The sequence below is a fragment of the Myotis davidii genome, unplaced genomic scaffold (genome assembly GCF_000327345.1).
Source record: "Myotis davidii unplaced genomic scaffold, ASM32734v1 scaffold395, whole genome shotgun sequence".
Classification (NCBI taxonomy): domain Eukaryota; kingdom Metazoa; phylum Chordata; class Mammalia; order Chiroptera; family Vespertilionidae; genus Myotis; species Myotis davidii.
The window spans coordinates 2,127,049-2,153,231 of NW_006287904.1; the positions used below are offsets into that span (position 1 = coordinate 2,127,049).

General features: G+C 46.0%; 1 protein-coding gene across 2 annotated transcripts in view; it reads right to left on the reverse strand.

Annotated features, from left to right (window-relative positions):
- GLB1 (galactosidase beta 1) overlaps positions 1–26,183 on the reverse strand; it is a 64,729-nt gene that overhangs the window by 26,181 nt on the left and 12,365 nt on the right. For both annotated transcript variants that reach the window (XM_006759602.2, XM_015561261.1), the window contains exons 2-10: positions 21,957–22,126; positions 19,375–19,525; positions 18,748–18,808; positions 16,411–16,505; positions 12,638–12,818; positions 9,242–9,300; positions 7,770–7,891; positions 7,636–7,676; positions 2,688–2,800 (exon numbers count right to left, since the gene is read on the reverse strand). In XM_006759602.2, coding sequence (XP_006759665.1) covers positions 2,688–2,800; positions 7,636–7,676; positions 7,770–7,891; positions 9,242–9,300; positions 12,638–12,818; positions 16,411–16,505; positions 18,748–18,808; positions 19,375–19,525; positions 21,957–22,126 — 993 coding nt within the window. The remainder of the gene's footprint in view (positions 1–2,687; positions 2,801–7,635; positions 7,677–7,769; positions 7,892–9,241; positions 9,301–12,637; positions 12,819–16,410; positions 16,506–18,747; positions 18,809–19,374; positions 19,526–21,956; positions 22,127–26,183) is intronic.

Genomic DNA, 26,183 nt, shown 5'->3' on the forward strand with positions numbered 1-26,183 from the left:
GTCTCTGGTAAAGGAAAGAGGCAGGGAGAGCTAGATATGGGGGTACTTATAATCTCATAGTTTCTCTCGATGCAAGCAAATATTTTGAGTATCATTTAACAAACCAGCTCACTGACCATCTACAAAATCTCAGAAGAAAGAGCCCACTTTTAAAGTAGTTTATTTCTCTCTCCCAAACTTAAGTACCCAAGAGGAAAGGGGGAAGAGATGACTAGAGGTTAAGCTATAATTTATGATGAACTATTGAATTACATTAATTTCTGAAGTCTTTATGTCCTTCATCTTGCTGAGGCCCCTGGTTATATGATTGGGATCCCTGAGTTTGTCTTTTGCTTGGCCCACCACCTTTCTTGCTCAACTCTCCATGTCCAATCGCAACCTTCCCTGGACTTGAGCCTCCACTTCCATTGCTGACCCCAGAATCTGAGCCTGTCCTAACTACTTCTTTCTGGAGGTTCTGGAGAGACACTTCCACCTGGATGTCACCAGGGGCATCTTGAGCTGAACAAGCCCAGGACTGAATTTGCTCCCCCCTCCTCCTCCCCAGCCTGTGCTTTCTCGGCACTCCTCTATCTGAGTTGCTGACCCCAGTACCCACTCAGTTATCCAATGAAGGTTATAACCTGGACAAATCAACAACTCCTTATTCGTTCTCATCTGCATTAAGTTAGTTGCCAAAGCCTACTAAATTTGATTCCTAAATATATGTATTTTTTTAATCCTTACCTGAGGATTGTTTTTACTGATTTTGAGAGAGAGAGGGAGAGAGAAAGCCAACCTGGCTGGTTTGGCTCAGTAGATAGAGTGTTGGCCTGTGAACTGAAGGGTCCCAGGTTCAATTCCGGCCAAGGGCACATGCCCAGGTTGCAGACTTGATCCCCAGTAGGGGTTGTACAGGAGGTAGCCAATCAATGATTCTCTCTCATCATTGATGTTTCTATCTCTCTCTACCCCTTTCCCTCCCTCTCTGAAATCAATAAAAATATATTTTAAAAAATAGTGGAAAGAAAAGAAGGAAGATGTAAGAGAGAAACATCAGTTGATTGCCCCCATATATACTCCAACAGGGGACCGAACCTGCAACCTGGGCATGTGCCCTTAACTGGGAATCAAACCGGTGTGCTTTTAGTGCATGGGACAAGGATCAACCACCTGAGTCACACTGGCCAGGGCAAGCCTTTTGTGTTCTTTTTCCTCCCCTGAGGTTTCCAATTGCCTTTTTTTTCTTGTCTGCATTTAGATTAACACCTCTTTAGGTGGGGCAAATGTAGGTTACAGTTTTTACAGGTTTTTTTAATATGAAAAAATATAATAATTAATAAATAATAATACAAGAATAAGCTGTTTCACACAACTGTAAACCTACTTTTGCTCCATTCTGTATATGATATCATACAGGACCACTTGCTCCAAACAGATGCAAATATGTTAGAAAACAACAAACTAAACAATTGTTTAGTGTGTAATAATTGAAAAACCCACTTCTGAACATTTCAAGGGTCAAAGAGAAATCAAAATAAGCATGTTTAGAAGAAAACTATGTTAAGTATATTACATCTTAAGATTTACGAGATGGAGCTATAGAAGTACTTGAAGGAAATGTATAACCTTGAATATTTATAGAAGGAAAGAAGAAAGGCTGGATTTAAAAAGCTAAGCTTCAAATAAAGGAAGGGAATAATAAAGATAGGAACAGAGAGCTCGAAAGGGAACAGACATACAAGAGAGAGCTTGGGAGTCATCATTACAAATTCTACAGTGATCGAGCCCATAATAAAAACACATGAGGAACATTTTAACCAGACACTTGAAAGTTTAGATGACATAGACAAATTCTTACTAGTAGATAAGTATAGAACACATTTTTCTATATGTTTAACGTATTACATAATATAGATTTTACTATGTGGGCTTAAATGGAGACAGCATACTTAAATAAAAAAATAGTCCATACCATTTATAGGCAGAAAACCTGTGTTTTTTTAATTTCAAAACTCAGGTGACTGAGCAGAAAAACTGTGGGTTTTTTTTTTTAACCCACAGTAGAGACAGGAAACCCCACCTGGGGCTTTAGATGCCTCAAAAGGTCACAGCGTTAGCAGGACTAAGCAGTTCAGGTGTCAGCCCAGAAGCAATAGCATACACTGTCCCAGACAGAACAAGGAGGGATTGCTGACACCTCACATTTGAACCTTGCTTCCACTGCCCACGGATTTTCTCTATGACACATTTTAGCGATTTATTTGGACATACATTTTCTTACCTTTAGTGTAAATAATAGTAATGGCTACCTCTTAGTGGACCACATGAGCCTTACCTAGGTCCTTTTTCATCCTGACACCACACCCAAGTGCTGATGGTCCAGTTTTACAAATGAATAGACTAGTGGAGCAACTTGTCTGTAGGCTCATTCTCCATCAGGTTGGGGCCAGGACTCAAGGCCAAGTCTATCTGATGTGTCCCTGCATCCATCCTTCAAAGTCATCTACCGCAGCGGTCACCAACTGGTGGCCCATGAGGTCCGAAAGGTTGGCGACCGCTGGTTTAAGGAAACCTTTGGAGCAGCGGTTGCCAACCTGTAGTCCGTGAGGTCTGAAAGGTTGGCGACCGCTGGTCTACAGAGCACAGTGAGTCCAAGGCAGGCTCTGCCCTAGACCAGCCCACCGCAGTCCGTACAAAGCACCCACCTTCCGGATAACATCTCGCACAGCAAAATACTTCTCGGTGAGGTCCCCTGCCTCACTCAGGGGGGCATCATAGTCGTAGCTGGTGGGCTGTGGTTGGTAGGGCATGTTGGCTCCTAGAAGACAAAAAGGTGCCACTGGTTACTCCTGGAGGCCCTGGGCTGGGACAAACTCTTTGGGATTCATGAGCTCAGCATTATGGAAGGAGAAAAAATAAAGGACATGTTTGAACCAATTGCTTTCTCTTTTTTAAAAAAAAAATGTTTTTAATTGATTTTTAGAGAGACAGAGAGAGAAAGATCAATTGGTTGCTTCCTGCATGCACCCTGATTAGGGATCGAACAGGCAACTCTTTGGTTCACAAGACGACGCTCAACCAACTGAGCCACACAGAGGTGGCCTTCTCGATGCAAGGTTTAGGGAAATCAGTTTCTTGCTACAAGAGACCCTTGCCAAGCACCGTGGAGTCTACAGAGCGCTTTCCCCATCTGCTCTCAGCAGAGCTCACAGTTGCGACCCCAGTGATCTCAGTGCCAGGGGACAAGCAGAGAGAATCTGAAACTCTCTACAAAACTTGCTCAGCACAACCAGGCATGACAGGGCGTATGGCATGGCCTGCATCTCTGACTGCTAACCTTGTGGTCTTTTGCATAATCTCAAACTGTGTGGCCAAGAAAAGGTCAGTGGGGGAGACACAGGTGATTTGGCCAAGAACTGGCAGAAAACAACGGAGGGTTATCAGACCAAACAAAGTGGGAGATGACTGCACACAGATGATGAGCCATAGAGATTCTAACGTGACTTTAAGACCTCTGCGGAGACTAGAGAGGATGCCTGGTGTGCCTCTCCCATTGCTCTCCAGGACTAAGGCACTCACTTGTTCCCCAGCTACTGGGAGTGTTGGCTGCTGACGGCTCTCAGATGGGCTCCTCGCTGGTCATGGCCTCTGCTGGGCTGCCCTGCTTACAGTTACAACCCTCCCAGGATAGCCCATATCTGACAACTGACCCAGGTGGGGATATAAACTCAGTCCCTTTGCCATCCTAGCTCCAGGCAGAGCTCCCTCTAGAATCAGCTAAGCCACTTGTGAAACCACATCACAGCCTAGTGCCACACTCAGCTCACACCTGATATTCACAGGTGGGAGATTGTGTGCAACTTTGGCTGTGACCATATACAGCACTTAGAAGTCACCCAAGCACGAGAGTCACACGGAGAGCTTGTTAAAAGAGACTCCTAAACCCCGCCTGGGATTCTGACTCAGCAGGCCTGGGCTGGGACCTGACTCGGCATTTCTAACAGGCTCCCTGGTGACAGGGACCCGGCTGTCCGAGGACCAGCCAGACTCTGCGCCTCCCCTTTCTCTTCTGCTCTAGAGAGCAATTTGCAATGTAAGTGTGAGAGAATGATGTTATTTTTAAACAGTCTTATATCCAACCTAAGTGTTAAGTAAATGAGGCCCCAAATCCAAGAGTTCACCTATGATTTAGTAACAAAGTCCTTCGAATGGTTCCACAGCTCACCAATGATGGATCTGTCCTGGGTGATCCTCTGGTGGTGGAGTTGACACATGGCACGAACCAGGCCAAACTCATTAGTTCTCTGCACAGAATCTGCATTTGGAACACCTAAACCAACTGAATTGATCCTGTCATATTACTTTCCCCCATTTCTTTCTTTTTTAAATATGTTTTTATTGATTTTAGAGAGAGGAGAGGAGAGAGATAGAAACATTGATGAGAGAGAAACATCCATCGGCTGCCTCTTGCACGCCCCGTACTGAGGAGGGAGCCAGCAACCTGGGCATGTGTCCTGACTGGGAATCAAACCAGGGACCTCTTGGTGCATAGGACGACGCTCAGTCCACTGAGTGACACCGGCCAGGCACTCCCCTCATTTCTTATTAATCAGAGACAGCTGCCTGCCAACAGGTCTGCCCGCCTCTGGGGATACAGATGATAAAACACGTCCTTTGCCGTGAGAAGCAATGAGAAAGAAAACCACATCCCTTTTTGCAAGGAGCTCACCTTCTTTGTGGTCCCTCCTCTAGTGCTCAAGTGGCAGTGGTTGTGCTCTCGCTGCACAGGAGACAATGCGTGCACCTGAGAAGTAGGTGTGGCCTCACTGACCCGAGAGGCCTCCCCACCCTTCTAAGGGCGGGAGAGGAGCACTATGGGTTGTCCAGCTGGGTTGAACAAGTGTGCCCTCCAGAAGCAAACTTTACAGGCCAAGGGAACCCAGGCTGGGAAGCTGTCTGGTGGGTTAAAGGATGGCCTGGCAAAGGAAGTCTTTGTTCCATTCCTACCAGCAGACTATTTTTCCGGATGTCTTCAGACCAGCAATGTGTCATAGAGAAACTGCTAATTCAAGCCTCTTCTCCACATCAGGGAGTGCGAGTGAGGAAGGCAAAGAAACAGCTCTCCACGTGGTGTGAGACGTATAGGACAGCCTGGAGCCCACAGGAGCCCCTCAGACAGATGGGGACACACACAGGCACAGAGTGTGGTGCACATACATGTGCAAGTTGGGTAGGATGAACAATGAGCTCATGACGTTCTTCTCTCATAGCTCTCCTCTGGGAAGCTGGCCTGAAGGACAGCGGCTAAGAAGCAGACTGGCTCTCCCTCATATCCCCTAAGAGACCAGGCCACATGGCGTTCACGAGTAGGGCAGAGGCTTCGGGCTGCAAGGGGTTATCCCAAGGGCACTGACCAGCTTTCCAAGACCTGGCTCCACGCCCTGCAAGCTGTGGGGGCGACCTGTGGACTTGTTGTGTCCCCTTCTTTTCGTATCGATAAAGTGGGTTGGTAATCGTAGCCCCGCTGCGACTGCTATGAGGACTAAGTGGAAAAACAGAGGTGGGAAAGAGACTCTCATGAATTATGGCAGGGTAAGAAGCGAGGGAGAGGATGAAAGACAAGTTCTGTTTTTCTCAGTGGTAGTTTTCATAGCTTCTAATTTTTAAAACTGTATTGTTTTAAGCAGAACAGTAAGGTATTTAAAAATATATCATGAATAGTAAAGTTCCCAAACATATCCGTCTTCATTCCTGGATTTGAATTCCATGAATGGAAGCGAGGTGGAATTGCCAGCTACTGAATGAAAAAAGAATCCCCAAGTCTTACTGTTTCTAATGAGAAGACAGAGATACAGAGAGACGATCTAAAACTTCAACTACCAATCTTGCACATTATTATCTTTCAACCAGCAACATTCGAGTTTTGCAATACCTCCATTTCTTGGCTCTAACAATAGTAATAACATTAATAATACTTGGAAGCTAAGCCTTCTCTTAGCCCACTCCACCCTGCACAAAAGACAGCAGTTCTAAGGGGGAAATTCATTAAGAGCAGAGAGTACACAATCAGAGATCTTAGGAGATTTAGGTCCAAACTAACCCTTCAAAACTCAACAGTAGAGGATCCTTAATGATTCAGAGAGAAAAATACAGATATAAAGAGAGGTGGGGATTGAGGCTTAGAAGAAGGCCAATAGCATTGTATGTCTTTGTAAAAATTAATGGCAATGAAGATAATTTTGTCATAATCTTCCTACCAAAAAGAAGACCATATAGAAATGTAAAATGGTTCAGCCACTTTGGAAAACACTATGGCAGTTCCCTCATATAGAGTTACAGCCTGGCCGCGGTAGCTTGGTGGTTGAGCAGCAACACATGAACCAGTAGGTCGCAGTTCAGTTCCCAGTCAGGGCACATGCCCAGGTTGCAGGCTTGATCCCCAATAGGGAGCATGCAAGAGGCAGATGATCAATGATTCTCTCTCTTCATTGATGTTTCTATCTCTCTCTCCCTCCCTCTTACTCTCTCTGAAATCAATAAAAAAAAAACCCATAAAAATATATAAATATATAGAATTACAATGTGACACAGCAATTCTGCTCCTAGGCACACACACCCCCGAACTGAAATGGATTCAAACAAATATTTATGCATTAATATTCATACATTGTTCAGAATAGCCAAAAAGTGGAAACAACCCAAATACCCATCAGCTGATGAGTGAATAAACAACATGTTGTACATCCATACAATGGAATATTACTCAACAATAAAAAGGAATGAAGTACTGATACATGCTACCATATAGGTGAACCTTGAAAAGATCATACTAAATAACATAAATTGAACACAAAAGACTACATATTGTATGGTTCTACTTATATGAAATGTCCAGAATCAACAAATCTTATAGAGAGTAAACTAGTGGTTGCCAGGGGCTGGGAGGAGGGAGTACGGGGAATTTCTTGGGTATGGGGTTTCCTTTTTTTATATATATATATATTTTATTGAATTTTTACAGAGAAGAAGGGAGAGGGATAGAGAGCCAGAAACATCGCTGAGAGAGATCAATCAGCTGCCTCCTGCACGCCCCCCAGTAGGGATGTGCCCGCAACCAAGGTACATGCCCTTGACCGGAATCGAACCTGGAACCCTTGAGTCCACAGGCCGACGCTCTATCCACTAAGCCAAACCAGTTTGGCGGGTATGGGGTTTCTTTGTGAACTGATAAAAGTGTCCTAGAATTAAGCGGCAGAAATGGTTGCACAACTTTGTGATATACTAAACACCACTGAATTGTACATTTTATGGTATGTGAATTATATTTCCCCAATACAAAATGTAACCAAAAAAGACCACAACAGAACGTATATGCCCATGTGAGCTATAGCCAGAGACTGTGACCAAGGCCTGCCTAGCCAGCCTGCTTTAAAACAATAAGGTTCCTAAATGCATAATTTATGACCCTTAAAATTTTTTTTAAAGAAAAATGATTTCTTAAGTTATATAGGTAATTTTTATATATTAGAAAATATAGACGATAAACACAAATAGAAAATAAAATTGTCTGTAGGCATCCCCTCTCCCCCAAAATCAAGCACCAGAAAACATTTTAGCAGAAACTTCTATAAACAGATGTTAAATTGCTCTTACCATTCCAATAGCCAAAATTGGTCCCACCTATAAACATGTACCTACAAGGAAACAGGAGAACAGACAGTACTTCACTGTGAGCCGACAGCTGTCGGGGGCCGGGGACACCCTTCCCTTCAGAAATGAACACTCACAAGTTCACATTCGCCCCTCGGGCAAGTATATCCTGAAGGGAGGATGCTACCACTTCAGTCTTGACTGTTGAGTGAGGTTGGCCCCAGTGGTCTAACCAGCCAGTATAGAATTCAGAATTGATCTAAAAAGAGAAAGGGAGGTGGAGGTTAGGCTAGAGCAGTGATGGCGAACCTTTTGAGCTCGGCGTGTCAGCATTTTGAAAAACCCTAACTTAACTCTGGTGCCGTGTCACATATAGAAATTTCTTGATATTTGCAACCATAGTAAAGCAAAGATTTATAGTTTTGATATTTATTTTATATATTTAAATGACATTTAACAAAGAAAAATCGACCAAAAAAATGAGTTCGCGTGTCACCTCTGACACATGTGTCATAGGTTCGCCATCACTGCTTTTGATATTTGCAACCAGAGTAAAACAAAGATTTATATTTTTGATATTTATTTTATATATTTAAATGCCATTTAACAAAGAAAAATCAACCCAAAAAATGAGTTCATAGGTTCGCCATCACTGGGCTAGAGTCATGACCATCAAATCCTGGGGCTATTGCCCTGTAACTATTGCCCCAGGGTCCCCACTGAGGGACCGGTGGAAAGGGGAGTTGACATTCACTGCTTAACCTAGAGAACAGCATTGCCCAAACTCAGAACTTAGGCACTGATGAAATAGGATGCCTGAAAAGTTAGATAACTGCATCAAAATTTTATTAACCCATCCCCAGTTTAAATACAGTAGGAAAGTTTATTGGGCAAAAGAATTGGATGGGAAATATTGTTTAATCAGCTCCAAATGACCCCTTAGGTTTTCAGATCTCAGGTTGACTTAAAGTGAGGTCAACTTGTCCAAGCATTCTGCAAAGCAGGCCCCAAGCCCTCATGCTTCTCCTGGGCATTACCCTGCCAAGCCCCTGGTCTAGAGAAGGAAAAAGAAATCTGGACATGTTCTGGGGCCTCCTCATCTCAGGAAGTAGCTCCACCCAAAGTCTGTGAGTGCAGGTTCTACCCTGCTCGCTAAGCAGAGACCAGTTTCAGAAAAGGCTGTTTGTGCCAAGGTCTGAACACAGGTGGGAACACAGACCTAAACTCAGATCCTGGCTCTGCCACTCTCCAGCTGTACTACCCTGGGCAAGTCACATGTTCTGTGAGCTTCATTGAAAAGGGCGACAATAATACTACCTAGGAGAGTTGCCATGAGAACAAGTAAGGTGAGGTTGGCAAGAACACGGAGCCCAGTGTATGGCAAGACATTTGCGTTAGTCCCCATCTGTTCCGCTCCAGGGCAGGGCCTCAGTTCAAGCAGAAGCATTGCTGCTGCTGTCACTCATGTGTCCAGTGGGCTATGTCCCCACAATCCCAGAGCCCAGAAGAACCACGGGTCTGCTCCCCCCATCTACTGCATGTAACCTCTCTCAACAACTGTAATGAAGTCGGTACAAGCAGTCTCTCCACATTCACCCCCAATTCTTACCAAGGGTCCTTTGGGTTCATACTTCCTCTGGATTAGGAAAGCTTTTGTGATGTTGGCACCTGAACATGACCAGAGGGAGAAGAAAGGTCAGTCATGGGAATGAGAAGACATTAGATAAAGAGCCCTAGGAAGGATTTGGATCTGAGGTTCCAGAGCTTCTCAACGCGCCCATGGGCCTGGAAGACCTGCGAGCTAGCTTTAGGCTGCACCCAGACCAATGGATGTGTGGGGACCACAAAGCGTCGCTTCCCCTCTGAACCAGGTCCCCATGGCCTTTCCTGACTGCACTGCCTGGGGAGTTCTAGTCACCGGCTTGACTTCTCCACCTGTCTTTCCCCACAGCCTGGGCATATCTTACGGGATTCTCCTCTTCACATAGACATCTGGTTGACCCAGATGCTCCCCACAGGATGGGCCTGCTCTAAAGATACTTCCTCTACAGCAGCACTCACCAACCAGTGGTCCGTGAGGTCCGAAAGGTTGGCGACCGCTGCTCTACAGTGACACACATAATATCAGTGACACAAATACTTGCCAATTAATTAACGAATCAAAGGGATGAATGTGGTCTAATTGTGTCTATCCCTAAATAATGGAATACCCTCTGAATTTTAATTTGCACATCACCAGCCACTTGCTCTCCATCTTTCCTTCTAAATATTCCTTAGGATGCCTGTGTCTTGTCCTCCCATGTCTTCGCTTCTCTCTTCCTCCTCTGAAAGGAGAAAGAATTCCACAGAGAGGTCATGATTGCCTTACATCAGAGAAAGAATGAGCATGGATAGTGTCTTTCCAACCAGAGCAGAGGACACCCTGGTCCCAAACTATGACCCAGTGCCCACAGCAGGTGTCCCAGAGTGGAAGTGACACCAGCCAAGACCTCCACATGACCCCTTGCTCTCGAATGGGTCTTGGATTCTCTGTAAGGCCAGGTTTCAAAAGAGAATGTGCTGATCAAGAAAGATCACGTACTTATCGCTGTAAATTTCTCACTATGAAGCAACAGGTGGGATTCAGATCTTTTGTTTCTCTTCTCATGAGCCTCCTCCCAGGATCTGACCCTCAGCCAGTGCCCCACTTCCACACAAATGAATGAAGTTGCCATGAGCCCACCTGCCCCAGGTACACTGGTCTTGCAGTGGTCTGTCCTTCGACCCACAGTAGCAATCGTGCTGTCATCCCACCTACAAATAACGCTTACGACACTCGTGATAATCTTCCATTTTTCCCTCCCAACAGACATCTATGCTTTTTCATCACTGTGATGGGAGGTGTGCCAGAGAAGGAGGAAACCAGCATGCCACTTCCTGTGCAGCTCTTTGCAGATGAGTTATCACCAATTGCTCTGAGCAGTGTAGCGGCTTCTAGAAACACGCAATTCACTTAAAGCCCGTTCTTTTGTTGTTTTGGTAATATAGAAGAATCTCTTTAAAAACGCAATTACACCTGACCAGTGTTGCTCAGTGGATAGAGGGTCAGCCAGTGCACCGAAGGGTCTCAGGTTTGATTCCTGATTAAGGGCTCATGTCTGGGTTGCAGGTTTGATCCCCAGCACTGGCTGTGGTGCGTATGGGAGGCCACCAATTGATGTGACTCTCTCACACCAATGTTTCTCTCTCCCCCTTCTCCCTTCCACTCTCTCTAAAAATCAGTGGGAAAAATATCCTTGGGTGAGGATTAATAAAAATTTTTTTTTTTAATATAATGACATTCTTCTTTGGCGAAGGCAAGTATTGAACATGCACCATGCATGGAGTGTCTTACTCCTTGGACAGAAGAACAGTGAGGTCTCTATGCTACTTGAAGAACTGGTCTTTTTTTGGGTGGGGGGAGGGTAATAACTTTTTATTTTAAAATAACTGCAAACTTAGAGTAAGGTTGTAAGAATAGTACCAAAAACTGATATTCCCTTCACCCAGATTCTCTAATTGCTAACATTTTACCGCATTTACTTTGTCAATTTATTTCTCATGTAAAAATATACATATTTTGCCCTGGCGTGGCTCAGTTGGCTGACTGTTTTCCCATGCACTGAGAGGTCGCTGGTTTGATTCCAGGTCAGGGCACATGCCTGGGTTGTCGGCTCCATCCCCAGCAGGAGGTGTGCAGAAGACAACTGATCAATGTTTCTCTCTCTCTCTGTCTCTCTCCCTCTCTCCCACCCTCCCTCCCTCCCTCTCTCCTAAAAAAAAAAAAAAATCAATTAAAATATTTTAAAAATAAATGATACATATTTTAAAAATTCATTTGAGAATAAATTGCAGACATGATGATGGCCCTTTACCCCTAAATACTTCACTGTGCTTTTCCTAAGAGCAAGGGCATTATTTAAATAAACACAATACAAATATTAAAAACCACTAAATTAACATGGATACAATACTACAATCTAATACGTATAATCTAATCACATTCAATGGTCATAATAACGTTCCTCATAGCAAAAAATAAAGAGAAGAAAAAAAGTTCAGTCCAGGATCCTTTATACCATGTCCCCTACAAAAGCTGCTCTCAACCTAAATGAAGATTCTTTCGTTACAGCCAGAGGTATATTATATCCAGATGCATCCTAGCCACGCTGCCCCTGAACTTTCATTTGTGGAACCTCTGCAGCTTATAAGGCACTCATGAGTCAGGTAGACGAGTTCTGTAGCATCCACCAAACCACCTCCGGCCCATGACTGTTCACAGGGTTATGAGTTATGCAGAAGGCAATGAAAATTAATTTCCACACTCCAGGGCTGACAGGCCAAGATACCAGCCAGTGGCTGACCTCAGAGTTCACTGTGGCCACAACAGAGCCCAGAGCATCCAGCCACAACTCGGGGGACAGAGAGAGCGGGGAAGAGCAGTGTGTCCCAGTCGGAACCTGAACAGCTACTGCCTCAGGGTGGAGCTTCTCCCAGATGGAACCGCTGCTGGGCCAGCCAGCGCCTGGGAGGACAGTGCTCCAGGTTCCAGGCTAGGCCTGCCAGTGCTGAAAACGGAGGTCCTGTCCTAAAGACTGAATCAACTGAAAGAAAATAATCTTAGCGCCCAGCCAGTGTGGTTGAGCACTGAACTACGAACCCGGTCACGGTTCAATTCCTGGTTGGGGGACATGCCCGAGTTGAGGACTCAATCCCCAGTAGGGAGTGTGCAGGAGGCAGCTGATGATTCTCTCTCATCATTGATGTTTCTATCTCCCTCTCCCTTCCTCTCTCTAAAATCAATAAAAACATATTTTACAAAAGAAATAAAATAATCTTAACAACTTGATAAAGGGAAATGTGAGGAATCTTGTTCAATAGGCCCCTGCCGCTTAGCACAACAGCTGCCCAGAGCCATCAGCTGGGTCAGAAGCCCAAGCCTGCGTGCATGGCCTCAGCTGGGTTTTCTGTTGCTACAAACACCAACCTGGTCCGAAGTCCACGGTGGCGTACAGCCCCTGCAGCGCCCCACACTGCATAAGTTTCTCCATTTCGCCATCGGTGGTGAACAGAACCACGTCATTACCCAGGTGGTAGTGGAAACGCTTCTGCAGGAAACGCAGGTAGTCATAGTCACAGGAAAAGTAGCTGCCATATTCATTTTCAACCTGCAAATTAAAAAAGAGGAGGGTGAAAAGAAACCAGAGATCCCAATGAAGTCATTCTAATGCCACAAATATCCCCTACACTCAGTCCTCAAAATTCACTTTAAAAAAAAAGTATTTTTATTGATTTTAGAGAGCAAGGGAGAGGGAGAGATAGAAACATCAATGATGAGAGAGAATCATCGATCAGCTGCCTCCTGCATGCCCCCTACTGGGGATTGGGATCGAGCCTGCATCCCAGGCATGTGACCTGGTTCATAGGTCAATGCTCAACCACTAAGCCACGCTGATCGGGCTCAAAAATTCATTTTCCAAAAAGCAATTCAGCATAAAAACGTACCCTGCCCAGGAATAAGAAAAAGAAAACAAATCACAATGCTAGTTTTTGGATTGTAGTGATGTTCTATACCAGTGATGGCGAACCTTTTGAGCTCGGCATGTCAGCATTTTGAAAAACCCTAACTTAACTCTGGCGCCGCGTCACATATAGAAATTTTTTGATATTTGCAACCATGCACACTGACCACCAGGGGGCAGACATTCAATGCAGGAGCTGGTCAGTGCACTCCCACAGGGGAAGTGCCGCTCAGCCAGAAGCGGGGCTCACAGCTGACAAGTGCAGCAGCGGGGGTGGGAGCCTCTCCTGCCTCCACGGCATTGCTAAGGATGTCTGATTGATGACTTAAGCCTGTTCCCTGCCTAAGCCATCAGTCAGACATCCCCTGAGGGCTCCTGGACTGCAAGAGGACGCAGGCCGGGCTGAGGACCACCCCCCCCCCAGTGCACGAATTTCATGCACCGGGCCTCTAGTTATAGATAATACTCAACTCTGCTATTGTAGTGCATAACCAGCCATAGACACTCTAAGAATGAATAGGCATGGCTGTGTTCCAATGGACTTTTATTTACAAAAACAAGCAGCAGGCCAGTTGGCTCATGGGCAGCCATCTGCAGATCCCAGTTTTAGAGTAACTGTGTCATCCTATAAGCTCATTAGTGAGGCAACAAGGCACCACGGACCTTTAAAGTGGTTGATCTTCCACGGCAACAAGTAGGAACAGGGCTATTACCTCATGATGACTACTCCATACACTGGATGAAGCAAAGTTGTGGGTGGAAGGTCCTGCCCTAATTATTGTCACCTGGGATATTAATAGGTGTTTGTAGCTTTCCTTATTTTAGGGGTGGTCTTGGTACAAACTGAGATAAACATCCACATATGAATCCAGTTCAGATGGTGAGGTTTAGAGAGTATCTGCACCTATGGCTGAATCATAAGGATGAGTCAAGGTCCAAGCTGGGCTTCCTGCAGCTGTCAGACAATGGTGTTGAGGGCCCTAACCACCTGCAGGCAGGGATCTGAGTCCTCTGGTAGGAATCATTTTGTCCCGCCTGCAGACACAGCTCCTTAGTGGCCTCTTCAGACTCTCGGGGCACCGAGAGAAAGCGCCAGCTTTGTGAACTGAGTGAATCATCCCTACGGCCCTTGGCCTGAATTAAGGCAGAGATAGAAATCAGCTTTCATAGAAACTTCCACAGTGAAACCCTGGCTACTGAGGCTAGCCCCTTCCTTCCTTCCCTCCTTCCTTCCCTCCTTCCTTCCCTCCTTCCTTCCTTACTTCCTTCCTTCCTTCCTTCCTTCCTTCCTTCCTTCCTTCCTTTCTTCCTTCCTTCCTTCCTTCTTTTTTGCCCTTCCTTCCGCTTCCTTCCTTTCATTCTTCCTGCCTTCCTTCCTTCCTTCCTTCCCTCCTTTCTTCCTTCTCTCTTTCGTTTTTTGCTGCAAAAAGCTTTATTCTTTCCATTTGGTCCAGTGCATGGGAGAGGACTTCAGGGCGGTTCAAAGACTGGCTAGTAGAGTGTGGCTCAGTGGTTGAGCATCGACCTATGAACCAGGAGGTCATGGTTCAATTCAAGGTTAGGGCAGATGCCTGTGTTGCAGGCTTGATCCCCAGTATGGGGTGTGCAGGAGGCAGCCAATCAATGATTCTCTCTCATCATTGATGTTTCTATTGCTCTCTCCCTCTCCCTTCCTCTCTGATATCAATAATACATTTTTTAAAGGAAAACAAAAAAGAATGGCTAGTATTTCAGGGAGATGCAAAAGCCAGACACCAGGGGGATGTAGAGGGGCTCCTCAAAGGCCTGTGGGCTCCAAAGGCTCCTAGTCATGATTGAGGGTGAGTCTCTTGAAGAGATGCTCGCCCAGCCCAGCCTGGAGGCTGGCCACCCTGCAGAGGTGAGTCAGGTGTCGCCCATCTCCTTGATGAGTTTCACCTCCTCACCCCGGAAGTGGTTCTCCAGGAAGTCACGGAGATGAGGGTCTGTGCGGGTGGAACCCAGGGCCTGCAGCTCCACAAAGGGCCTGGTTCAGTTCCTCTCCAGGCCAGGGCGGCTTCCATGGTGTCCTGAGTTTTGCCCACTCCTCTTGGGAGGCTTCAGCACGTCCTGGAAGAGCATGTGGCCCCCGCGCTGGTTTTGCGTCTTTAGGAGGCGCTGGGAGCCCTCGCGCTTCTCCAACTCTCGGAAGAAGCGGCCCACGCCCCGGAGGGCCACATCCTAGCGGTGGAACTAGAAGCCCAGAGAGAGGTAGGTGCGGAGGCCCGCAGATGCAGGTTGGCCAGGCGTTGATCGCAGCCTCCACCTCGGTGGAATCATTTTGATGAATTTGGGAGCTCGTGGTTGTTCGGCAATGAGGAGTTAAGGTAGAAAACAACCGGGGTGTTGGCTGGTCTCAGAGGTGGTTCTGAAGGTGGTGACTGGATAAGATGCTGGAGAGTGGCCAGAGGCTGGAAGAAGGGGTGTCTCTGGGTCTGGGGCATCCAAACATGTTGAAGCAAGAGACAGATTCGGGACCGCCGAGGGCACTGTCACCAGCTTCTTTCTTATCTAGCCCAGCTGCTTCTATTCAATTCTAGAACCACTGGGCAGGTGTGCGGTGTGAATACACGCCGGATGTGACCTCCTGGCGGCCAGGCAGAGGTATGGGGGGTGGGAGAGAATAGAGATACACCTGGGGAGGGATGAAGGTCACTAAACTTCCTCAAATGCTTCACAAATGGAGGCACTAGCTGGGTGGCGTTGGCCAGGTCACTTAATCTCGCTGAAAGTCTTCATTTAAAAGAGACAGTTGACCTAGCCGGTTTGGCTCAGCAGATAGAGTGTCAGCCTGCAGACTGAAGGGTCCCGGATTCAATTTCGGTCAAGGGCACATGCTCAGGTTGTGGGCTCGATCACCAGTAGGGGGCATACAGGAGGCAGCCAGTCAATGATTCTCTCTCATCATTGATGTTTCTATCTCTCTCTCCCTCTCCCTTCCTTTCTGAAATCAATAAAAACATACTAAAAAAAATAAAAGAGACAGTGGCTAGAATAATTGAATAGCATTGGCAGGACATCCAGGACAGAGTCTGGTACATAGCAGGCATTCATAAAAGGTAATACCTCCCCCAAATGCAATTTAAATCAAAGCACCATCTATGGCATTGCCTCTCAGAGAAACAGACTTATGAAGCTCAGGCCTGCATCCCTCCTGTAAATACTGTGACTGGATGGAAGCCTTCGCGTCCCGCCAGCCCATGCTCATCTCCATGGTTACCTGCACCGTTATAATCGGCCCTCCATTCTGATAGAGGAGAGGCTTCATCTTGGGCAGAATGACTCCCAACCACGTGTCCACAGCTGCCAGGTAGTCTGGAACGCAAGACAGGTTTAACACCATCACGCACCTTGTAGCACAAATAGACACAACACAGCCTTATTACTCTGGGGCTGCCAGCAGAGATCAGAATATGCTGGATTCAACAACTACCTTCGGAAATGGGGCAGCGACATGCCCCAAGAGTCAGATGAAAGTTGTCTTGCAAAGAGCCATCTCCTCAGCTGAGCTCCCAGTGGACAAGGACCAGTATACCTGGTATCTGCCCCTGTAGCAAGGACAGAAAGCCTGGAGGCATCCTGCCAGTGTGTGTTAAGTGGAGAAAAGAGCGACTGAGCCCTGGCTGGTGTTGCTCAATGGTTAGAGTGTTGCTCTGCAGACTGGAGAGTCAAGGGCACATACCTGGGTTGCAGGTTTGATCCCTGGCTCCGGTTGGGGTGCTTGCAGGAGGCTACCAATCGACATGTCTTTCTCACATCGATAGTTCTCTCTTTACTTTCTCTCTTTGTCTCTCTCTCACCCCGTCTCACCTTCTCCCCTCTCCCATTCTCTCTAAAAATAAATGGAAAAAAATACCTTCTAGTGAGGATCAATAACAACAAACAACAAAAAAGAAAAGAGTGGCTAAATGGTGTCTCCTCCTCTCTGTCACAGTAGGTTTTTTTTCTTCTTTGTACAATTAAGCTCCAGTGAATTATAAGGGGTGTCCCAAAATTCACGCAAGTAGTAATTTTGATAGAAAACACAAGTTTATAATTAAAAATTGTAAATTTTTTATTGATTCATAAAGTATACAGTATAGGGTTATGTATGGAATAGCATATCGGGTGTATGGCCTCCACAGCTTTGCTGGCACGTACGCATAATCTGGGCGGCCAATTCTGATCACCAAAACGGGAAAGTACACGACCAGGAAATGACTCATGCAGTAATTGAATTGTTTCTTGGGCTGTATGGCATGTGGCACCGTCTTGTTGAAACCACATGTCGTCCACATCCATATCTTGCAATTTAGGCACAAAAAACTGGATTATCATGTCTCGATAGCGAGTACCATTAACTGTTATTGCCTGAGCAGCCGCATTTTCGAAGAAGAATGGTCCAATGATGCCTCCAGCCCAAAATCCGCACCAAACAGTGACACGTTGTGGATGCATTTGTTTCTTTTTTTTTATGATTTTTTAAAATTCTTTATTAGTTAAGGTATTACCCTTTTTACCACAGCGTAGTATGATGCATTTGTTTCTCAACAATCACCTGTGAATTTCTGAACCCCAAATGTGACAATTTGTCGATTAACCAAGCCTCATCGAAATTCAGCCACATTTATGCAAAACGGTCATGGAAAATTTCAACAAAAGAGTGCGTATGTGCCAGTAAAGCTGTGGAGGCCATGGACCCGATATACTATTCCATTACATAACCCTATACTGTATACTTTATGAATCAATAAAAAATTTATAATTTTTAATTATAAACCCATGTTTTCTATCAAAATTACTTCTTGCGTGAATTTTGGGACACCCTTTATATTGACCTTGTCTGATGGGGATAATATAAAGTTGCTGGCCATGTTGCCAGATTAAATGAGATAATACATATGAAAACACTAATCATATACTAAGGGTACAAAATGTGAGGGGAATACACTCAGAAGGAAATGTGCCCACAGCATCACAAATTGGCCTTTTCCACAGTAAACTTAATCGGTGTTAGCTGCTTTTATGACCACCTTCACCATCACCGCCACCACCAAGGGAAACTGAAGTCGTCAGAAGATAGAAATGCAGTGAATCAGGGCTTACAGCTAAAATGATATCTAGTGGTTTAAAAAGTCAAGAACAAAGACCTATCATTTACATCTGCGGACGGAGATAAAGGGATAGAAAGCATCTTAGCTACCAAGGAATCCAGTGACACCTTTCCAGCTACTGCCCCTGCCATGGGGATTAGCTAGAAGCTAGATGCTACCCCCGGCCCTGCAATATTCTAAGAATGTAGGAGGGGAAAGCATTGAAGTCACTCGGTCAACCGCAAACAGGGCCCATTGCCAATTCAAAGAGTTATCAGTTTGTCAGCAAGATCTGGTCAAGTTCAAGAAAGCCTATTTCCTACATGTGCAGTGCCTGGCGTTCTGCAGTGGATAACAATAAACACTTTCACTAAACTTTCAGAGGTGTCTGCACAGAAGTCCCCCAGCCTTCAAACTACCTGATTCTCACGATATAAGTTGTCTACGCATTCATAAGTTTTCTCAAGGCATCTGCCACAACTTACCTGGATCAGACGAACGAAGAACGATATTTTCCTTCTCTAAGAGCCACGCAGGTAATCCTCCCTAGGGTAGGAAAGCAAAAAAACAAAACAAAAAAAAACCAATGTCAGGTCCATTTCATGAAAGGCACCCAGGGGAGATAGAAATTACTGCTAGCAGTGAGGGAAGAAGGGTTCCATGGAGAAGGGGTATTTTGAGTTGGGCTTTCTAATCTGGAAACTTTCAGGGAAAGTAGAAATTGTAATGGGGTAAAAATAAGATCACTCTTTATGAATACAAATGGTTTGAGAATCAAAGCCTTAGCTATAGATTAACTCCACTTAGCTTCACAGCTAGCCTGTGGAGTAGACAGAGCCCCCACTGTTACCTGTTTTTTTCAGATGAGGAAACTGAGCTAAGTGAGTGACCACCAAGAGGAGGACCCACACCTCTGACCCTTACCTGTTCCCCTCTGCTTAGGCGTCTCCTAAGGGAAAAGACACCCGTGTGGCTACAGTCACAGGCTCCGTGTTATCTGGAACTAGAGACTTACTTAAACTGCTTGAACTCCCTTTCCCCTGGCTCCCCGCCTGCCAGCCCACCCGGGTCACACACAGCAAGCAGGCAGGGCCCAGCCTCGCCACACTCACCATCTCCCACTCCGCACAGATGTAGGGTCCAGGCCTCAGGATAACCAGCAGCCCCAGCTCGTGCGCCAGCTGAATAAAATGCTCCACGTCATGCTCCTCGGAAAACTGGTACTGTCCTGGCTGGGGCTCGTGGAAGTTCCAGGGCACGTAGCTGCCAAGACACACACAGCCCCTTCCTGGAAACGGCTCAGAAACCCAGATGTCCTGCGTGAATTTCTGCAGAGCTATGAACTTGCAGGACGCACAGGCCTCTCCCTGAGGCAGCCTCTCGGGAAACAGGCCTTGTTTCGAGTTTTCACAGCGGCTACCCAAGCGAATCAAACGTGTGTGCGTGTGTGGGGGGCACACTTTCAAGTTTATGACCCCCAAAGAGTGTCCATTCCTATTTACTGTTTGACTTTAAGAAAGATACAGAATTATATGAGCACGAATTACTGATATGTGAAAGTTACATATACCTGTGAAAAGCTTAGGAAAAATGAAAATATCTGTGCTAAAGTAATAACATATACATATACATACATACATATATATATAGTCAGAGCTACTTAATGCTGGGGATAGGTTCTGAGAAATGTGTCATTAGGCAATTTTGTCGTGCAAACATCATAGAGTGCACTTATAAACCTGGATGGTCTAGCCTACTGCTCCTAGGCTACAAGCCTGTACAGCAAAACCACGTGTAATTAAATCAAGCAGGAGAGAACATGAAGCAATCAAGAGACATAGTAGCCCTAGCCAGTTTGGATCAGTGGATAGAGTGTTGGCCTCGGACTGAAGAGTCCTGGGTTCAAATCTGGTCAAGGGCGCAGGCCCGGGTTTCAGGCTCGATCCCCAGTAGGGGGCATGCAGGAGGCAGCTGATCAACAATTCTCTCTCATCATTGATGTTTCTCTCTCTCTCTCCCTCTCCCTTCCTCTCTGAAATCAATAAAAACATATATTTTTTAAAAAAGATAGAGACACTGTAAACACGAGATGGATGAGGATGAGGCTGGGGTAACATGGCATACTGTTTTACAGCAAACTCTTTTTTTTATAAAGTAGAAATAGTACACCCTAAGATAACACTAAAAAGTATAGTATAGCAAATACATTAACCAGTAACATGGTCACTTGCTATTGCTATCGAGCATTAGGTACTGTACATACTAGTAATTGTATGTGCTACACTTCCGACTGGCAGCACAACAGGTATATTCACACCAGCATAACCACAAACACACGAGGAATGTGTTGCACTTCAATGTTGCAATGGCTATGACGGCAGTGAGTGACAGAAACTGTATAGTTATATCTTATGGGACCGCTATCATACAGGAGGTTTGTCTTTGAAACGTCATCATGCATAACTATACGTATTTTTTGAAAAGTACTTTTTAATAAAAATGGAAAAAGCTTCAACCCCTTTGTCCTCCTGATGGAAGACTTTGTCAGGAACACGATGCAGGAGGTAAAATGACAAGAGTCCCTACCGGCATCCCTGACTGCCTACAGCATGGGATATAAATTTAAATACGAAGCCACCTATGGCCATCACAGAGGTCTCTCTGATGACACTGGCTGTGTCCTTCTTTTTAAATTTTTAATATTGTTATTGATTTCAGAGAGGAAGAGAGAGGGAGGGAGAGATCAAAACATCAGTGATGAGAGAGGATCATTGATTGGCTGCCTCCTGCACGCACCCTACTGGGGATTGAGCTCACAAACGAGGCACGTGTTCAGACCGGGAATTGAAGTGTGGCCTCCTGGTTCATAGGTCGATGCTCTACCAATGAGCTACATGGGCTGGGCTGGCTGTGTCCTTTTTCCACCATCCTAAGCTTTCAGGGTCCCCCTGGAACAGAGAGTCTTGGTCCCCTTGAACACAGGGTTGAAACTACAGACAGACCCCAGTGGCCTTACAACCAGAAAAACAAGTGGGGTTCCCCCTAAATTATCTGTCCCGGGAATCTGCCTCTGGGTTTTTCTCACCCTTTAGTTTTGCAAAGTTATCGGCAATTCACATCAGCAGTGCAAAAACCAGAGTGGCCAGCCACCCCAGTTCTTCCCAGTTAGTCACCTTGCAACAGCATGAAAAGAGATGAGGAGAGATAGCTCCTGGGGTAATTCTATAACCCCAGGCGATAGCATGAACTCAGAAGAACCCTGAAAACAGACTGGGTTTCCGGAATCTACCTAACAAGGAATATTCCCCTAAGAGCTGAGAGACGTTATAACTACTTACAAACACCCTTATCTTCAAATCCTAGATGGATCTCTGGCCAAAAACTTGTGCCTGGGCAAATTTCAGTGTCACCAGCTGTACATGGACTCATTCATGTCAAGTGCCCTGCACATGGTGAACGCTCAATCATCGATACTTCCCTTTGCCTTTTTAAGCTGATACTGGTATGATTTCTAGCGATGATGTTCAAGATTGGAAGAGGTGATGAATTACCCCTAGGAGCCCCTCCCAGAACACCGGACAACACTATTTCCCATCCTGAGCAATGAAATAGCTGCGCTGAGAAACGCAGCTGACCCCTCTCTCCAGGTGTGGCTGCCCGGGCCCAGGTGAGGGCCCAGTGCCCTCCTACTTACATCTGGATGGCGTTCAGCCCAGCCATCTTCATCTTCAACAGCCGGTCCTGCCAGTAGAAGCGGGGCACGCGGAAGTAGTGGATGCTGCCCGAGATGTAGCGGAACGGCTGGCCATCCTTGCGGAAGCAGTTGTGGTTGTAGTCGATCTCGAACGTCTTCTGGGAGGCATTCTACAGGGCAAGGGTGAGACCACGTGAGAGCCTGCAGCTTCAGCATTTTGGGGGTAGACACTCTGAGAGTGGCAGGTGACTCCCTGCCTATTCAATTTGCGCAATGTGTTGATGGAGGTTTGGTTTCTGGGCTACAGAACAAACCACAGCTAAGCCAGGTAGGCACTCAGGTAACACAATCACCAAGCAGGACCCATGTCCAGGATTCCACAGGGCTCACCTTCCAGAGTCCAGCACCAATCTGACAGTCAGGGGCTGAAATGCAGGAGTTCTACCTCCAAAGGGAAAACCCTGCTGGCGGCGATTCTTCTCTTGGTGTAGCAAAGCCCAGTATGCCCGGAATACAATACACAGACACACACACACACACATACACACACACATACACACGCACACAGACACACAGACACACACACATACACAGACATACACAGACACACAGACACACACCGACACACACACACATACACAGACACACACACACACACATGCATCCCTCCCTCCCTGTGGCTGTGACCTGCCGGAGGACTGCATGTACCTCAACAGTAATACCACTGGGCTGAAAGCAACAGATTAGAAGTCCTGAAGCCTCCTCCTAGGTGTTGCTCTAAGTTCCACCCGCATGGAACCTGGGCAGGTCCCTCTCTACTGCCTTCTTTCATCCAAAAACATGCAGGATGTCAGACTGAGTGAACTCTAACGCAGCATTTCTCACATTGTGGGCTGCGACCCCGTTGGTGAGTCACGCACTCCGCTTGGGTGATGATGGGCACCTTTTGCTAATAAGAGAGACTAGAAAACAGAGTGTATCGCACGTAGTAAAGACAAGTATTATTTTATGAAACTTTTATTACACATGTATATATAGAATTGCATATGCACGTAGGTCTCTACGTGGTTGCAATGTAACATGTATTTCTAGCAGTCAAATCAAATTTTGAGGAACACTTGGCATGACTTCAGAAACTAGAAATGCTAGGATTTGAAAGGGAAGGTCTCAAAGGAGAGGCCAACAGGCAGAGGGAAATACTGTCCCCTGGTGGGTGAAAAAGGTAGCAACAGGCCACAGGTGCCACCAGGACTACGTCTTCAAGAAAACTTGGTAGGATTCCTTGTGCATTTTTAGGCTTTCAAAGGTCACAATATGAATTTTTTTTAAAGCTTTTTTTTCATGGCAGCATCACAGTCAGTAAGAGCTTTTGGGGGGAGAGGGCCTTGACGTCATATCTGAAGCAAGGGTGACAGCACGTGTTCCAGATCCAACATGGTCTGAAGTCCAACAAGGGCATGGAACACTGACTGTAAGTGAAAACACCCCAAGTAGATTGCTTTGGGACAAATGGGAAGCTTTACTGGATGTGAATTACATCTCAATAAAGCTACCCCAAAAATAAGGACACATAAATAATCATAACATAATCATTTTAATGACAATTTATTCTTCTAGTAAACCAAGGCTTTAATTTCCATTCAAAGGCAAGATACTCAAACTCACAAAATACAAAAATAATTTGAGATACCGATTTTTAAAAAAGATATTTTTATTGATTTCAGAGAGGAAGGGAGACGAAGAGATAGAAACATCAAAGATGAGAGGGAATCACTGATTGGCTGCCTCCTGCAGGCCCCCACACTGGATACCGAGCCTGCAACCCAGGCATATGCTCTTGACTGGAATCAACCCCTGGACTCTTCAGTCCGCAGGCCGACGCTCCATCCACTAAGCCAAACGAGATAGGGCCAGTAGTTCTCTCTCTTTCTTTTTTTAAATATATATTTTTATTGAGTTCAGAGAGGAAGAGAGACGGAGAGATAGAAACATCAATGATGAGAGAGAATCACTGATTGGCGGCCTCCTGCAGGCCCCCACACTGGGGACCGAGCCTGCAACCCAGGCGTATGCTCTTGACTGGAATCAACCCCTGGACTCTTCAGTCCGCAGGCCGACGCTCCATCCACTGAGCCAAACGAGATAGGGCCAGTAGTTCTCTCTCTTTCTTTTTTTAAATATATATTTTTATTGAGTTCAGAGAGGAAGAGAGACGGAGAGATAGAAACATCAATGATGAGAGAGAATCACTGATTGGCGGCCTCCTGCAGGCCCCCACACTGGGGACCGAGCCTGCAACCCAGGCGTATGCTCTTGACTGGAATCAACCCCTGGACTCTTCAGTCCGCAGGCCGACGCTCCATCCACTGAGCCAAACGAGATAGGGCCAGTAGTTCTCTCTCTTTCTTTTTTTAAATATATATTTTTATTGAGTTCAGAGAGGAAGAGAGACGGAGAGATAGAAACATCAATGATGAGAGAGAATCACTGATTGGCGGCCTCCTGCAGGCCCCCACACTGGGGACCGAGCCTGCAACCCAGGCGTATGCTCTTGACTGGAATCAACCCCTGGACTCTTCAGTCCGCAGGCCGACGCTCCATCCACTGAGCCAAACGAGATAGGGCCAGTAGTTCTCTCTTTAAAAAAAATTTTTTTAAAGAGAGAACTACTGGCCCTATCTCGTTTGGCTCAGTGGATAGAGCATCAGCCTGCGGACTAAAGGGTCCCAGGTTTGATTCCCAGTCAGGGCACATGCCTGGCTTGAAGGTGATCCCCAGTGGGCGGTGTGCAGGAGGCGGCCAATCAGTGATTCTCATCATTGATGTTTCTATCTTTCTCCCCCACTCCCGTCCTCTCTGAATCAATAAAAATATATATTTAAAAAAAGAAAGAGAGAGAACTACTGGCCTAAATGAAACCCTAGAATGAAGTAGAGTTGACCACAGGGAAAGGTGATGTAGGCAGAGGAAACTGTGTGTGAGACTGGCAGAGAAGGCAGGCTACAAGGAAAGGAAAGAGCTGCAGACATCAGTACAGATGGAGCATGACAGCTGCTGAAACAGAGATGGGCAGGGGCCAGATGGAATGAACCCTGAACTACAAGTTCAAGGGCCTGGACTTTATGTGGAGAGCAATTTAAACAGAAGAATGGTAGGATCCAATGTGTGCTTTCAAATATTCAGGACACTGGCCTTTTATGGAAGCGGCAAAACAGGAAACAGAGACCTGGATCATGGTGGTGACAGGGGGGTGGGCAGTGGACAGCAGGGAGAACCCATAGGACCAGGGGCTTGGTTAGGTGTAGGTGTAGGACACAGGGGCTGAATTGTAGAGGCTCCACTGCCCCCAGGTGGAAAAATTTGAGCATTATTATTATTATTATTATTATTTTGAGAGAGAGAGAGAGACCTAAGAGACATATGGTTGGGAAAGAAAAAAAGATTGCATGGATATTAACAGCTAAGAAGTTTGTAACGATACACAGAGTGGGGGAGATTCACTTGTCATCTTTGGAGATCACTAGATTACACATTACTCTGAAAAATGACCTTGCAGAATCATGGCTGTTGCGTAGAGTGAGAACCACAACACACATCCTCATATAGGCTTTTGCTTCTTTCCACCTGTCCCTCATTTCTGCACTCTCAAGTTACTTCTCGGACATCTGCACTGGAGCCCATTTCATGTTATGCTTCCAGAGGAACCCAGGTGAAGGTGTGGCCTGCACAGCAGATGCTCAGGATGTGAGTCTGTACCTGGATGTCTCGTGTATGTCAAACGGCAGCAAGGACGTGCAGCTGGTGCTAAGTGGGTGGTGAGGCAATGCAAATACTAAGGCCCTCACCTGTGTTGGACTTGGAGGAGGTACAGGCAGAAGGGGAGGGGTGGCATCTGCATTCGCTCTACCCCTGGAATGGGGTGTGTTACTGGTCATTGTAGGTTGCCTGGCTTTTGTAACAGACTTGAAAGCTTTGAAGAAAGAGATTGGCTGACAGGCTCATGTAAGCCATCCACTCTGAGCATTCTGTGAACACCAGAGGCTTCCATGACAATGATTGGAGACCTACATCTCCTTCCAGAAAAGTAAGGCTCAGGACTTGATCATGGAGACACTGAGAGTGCATCTGGAGGGGTCAGAATAGAAAGCTGATAGAGGGAAGTTTGCTGGCATGGTGCACTCTCTCATGACGTGTGAATTAGGATCTTGGTAAAGCACCTTAACCGCC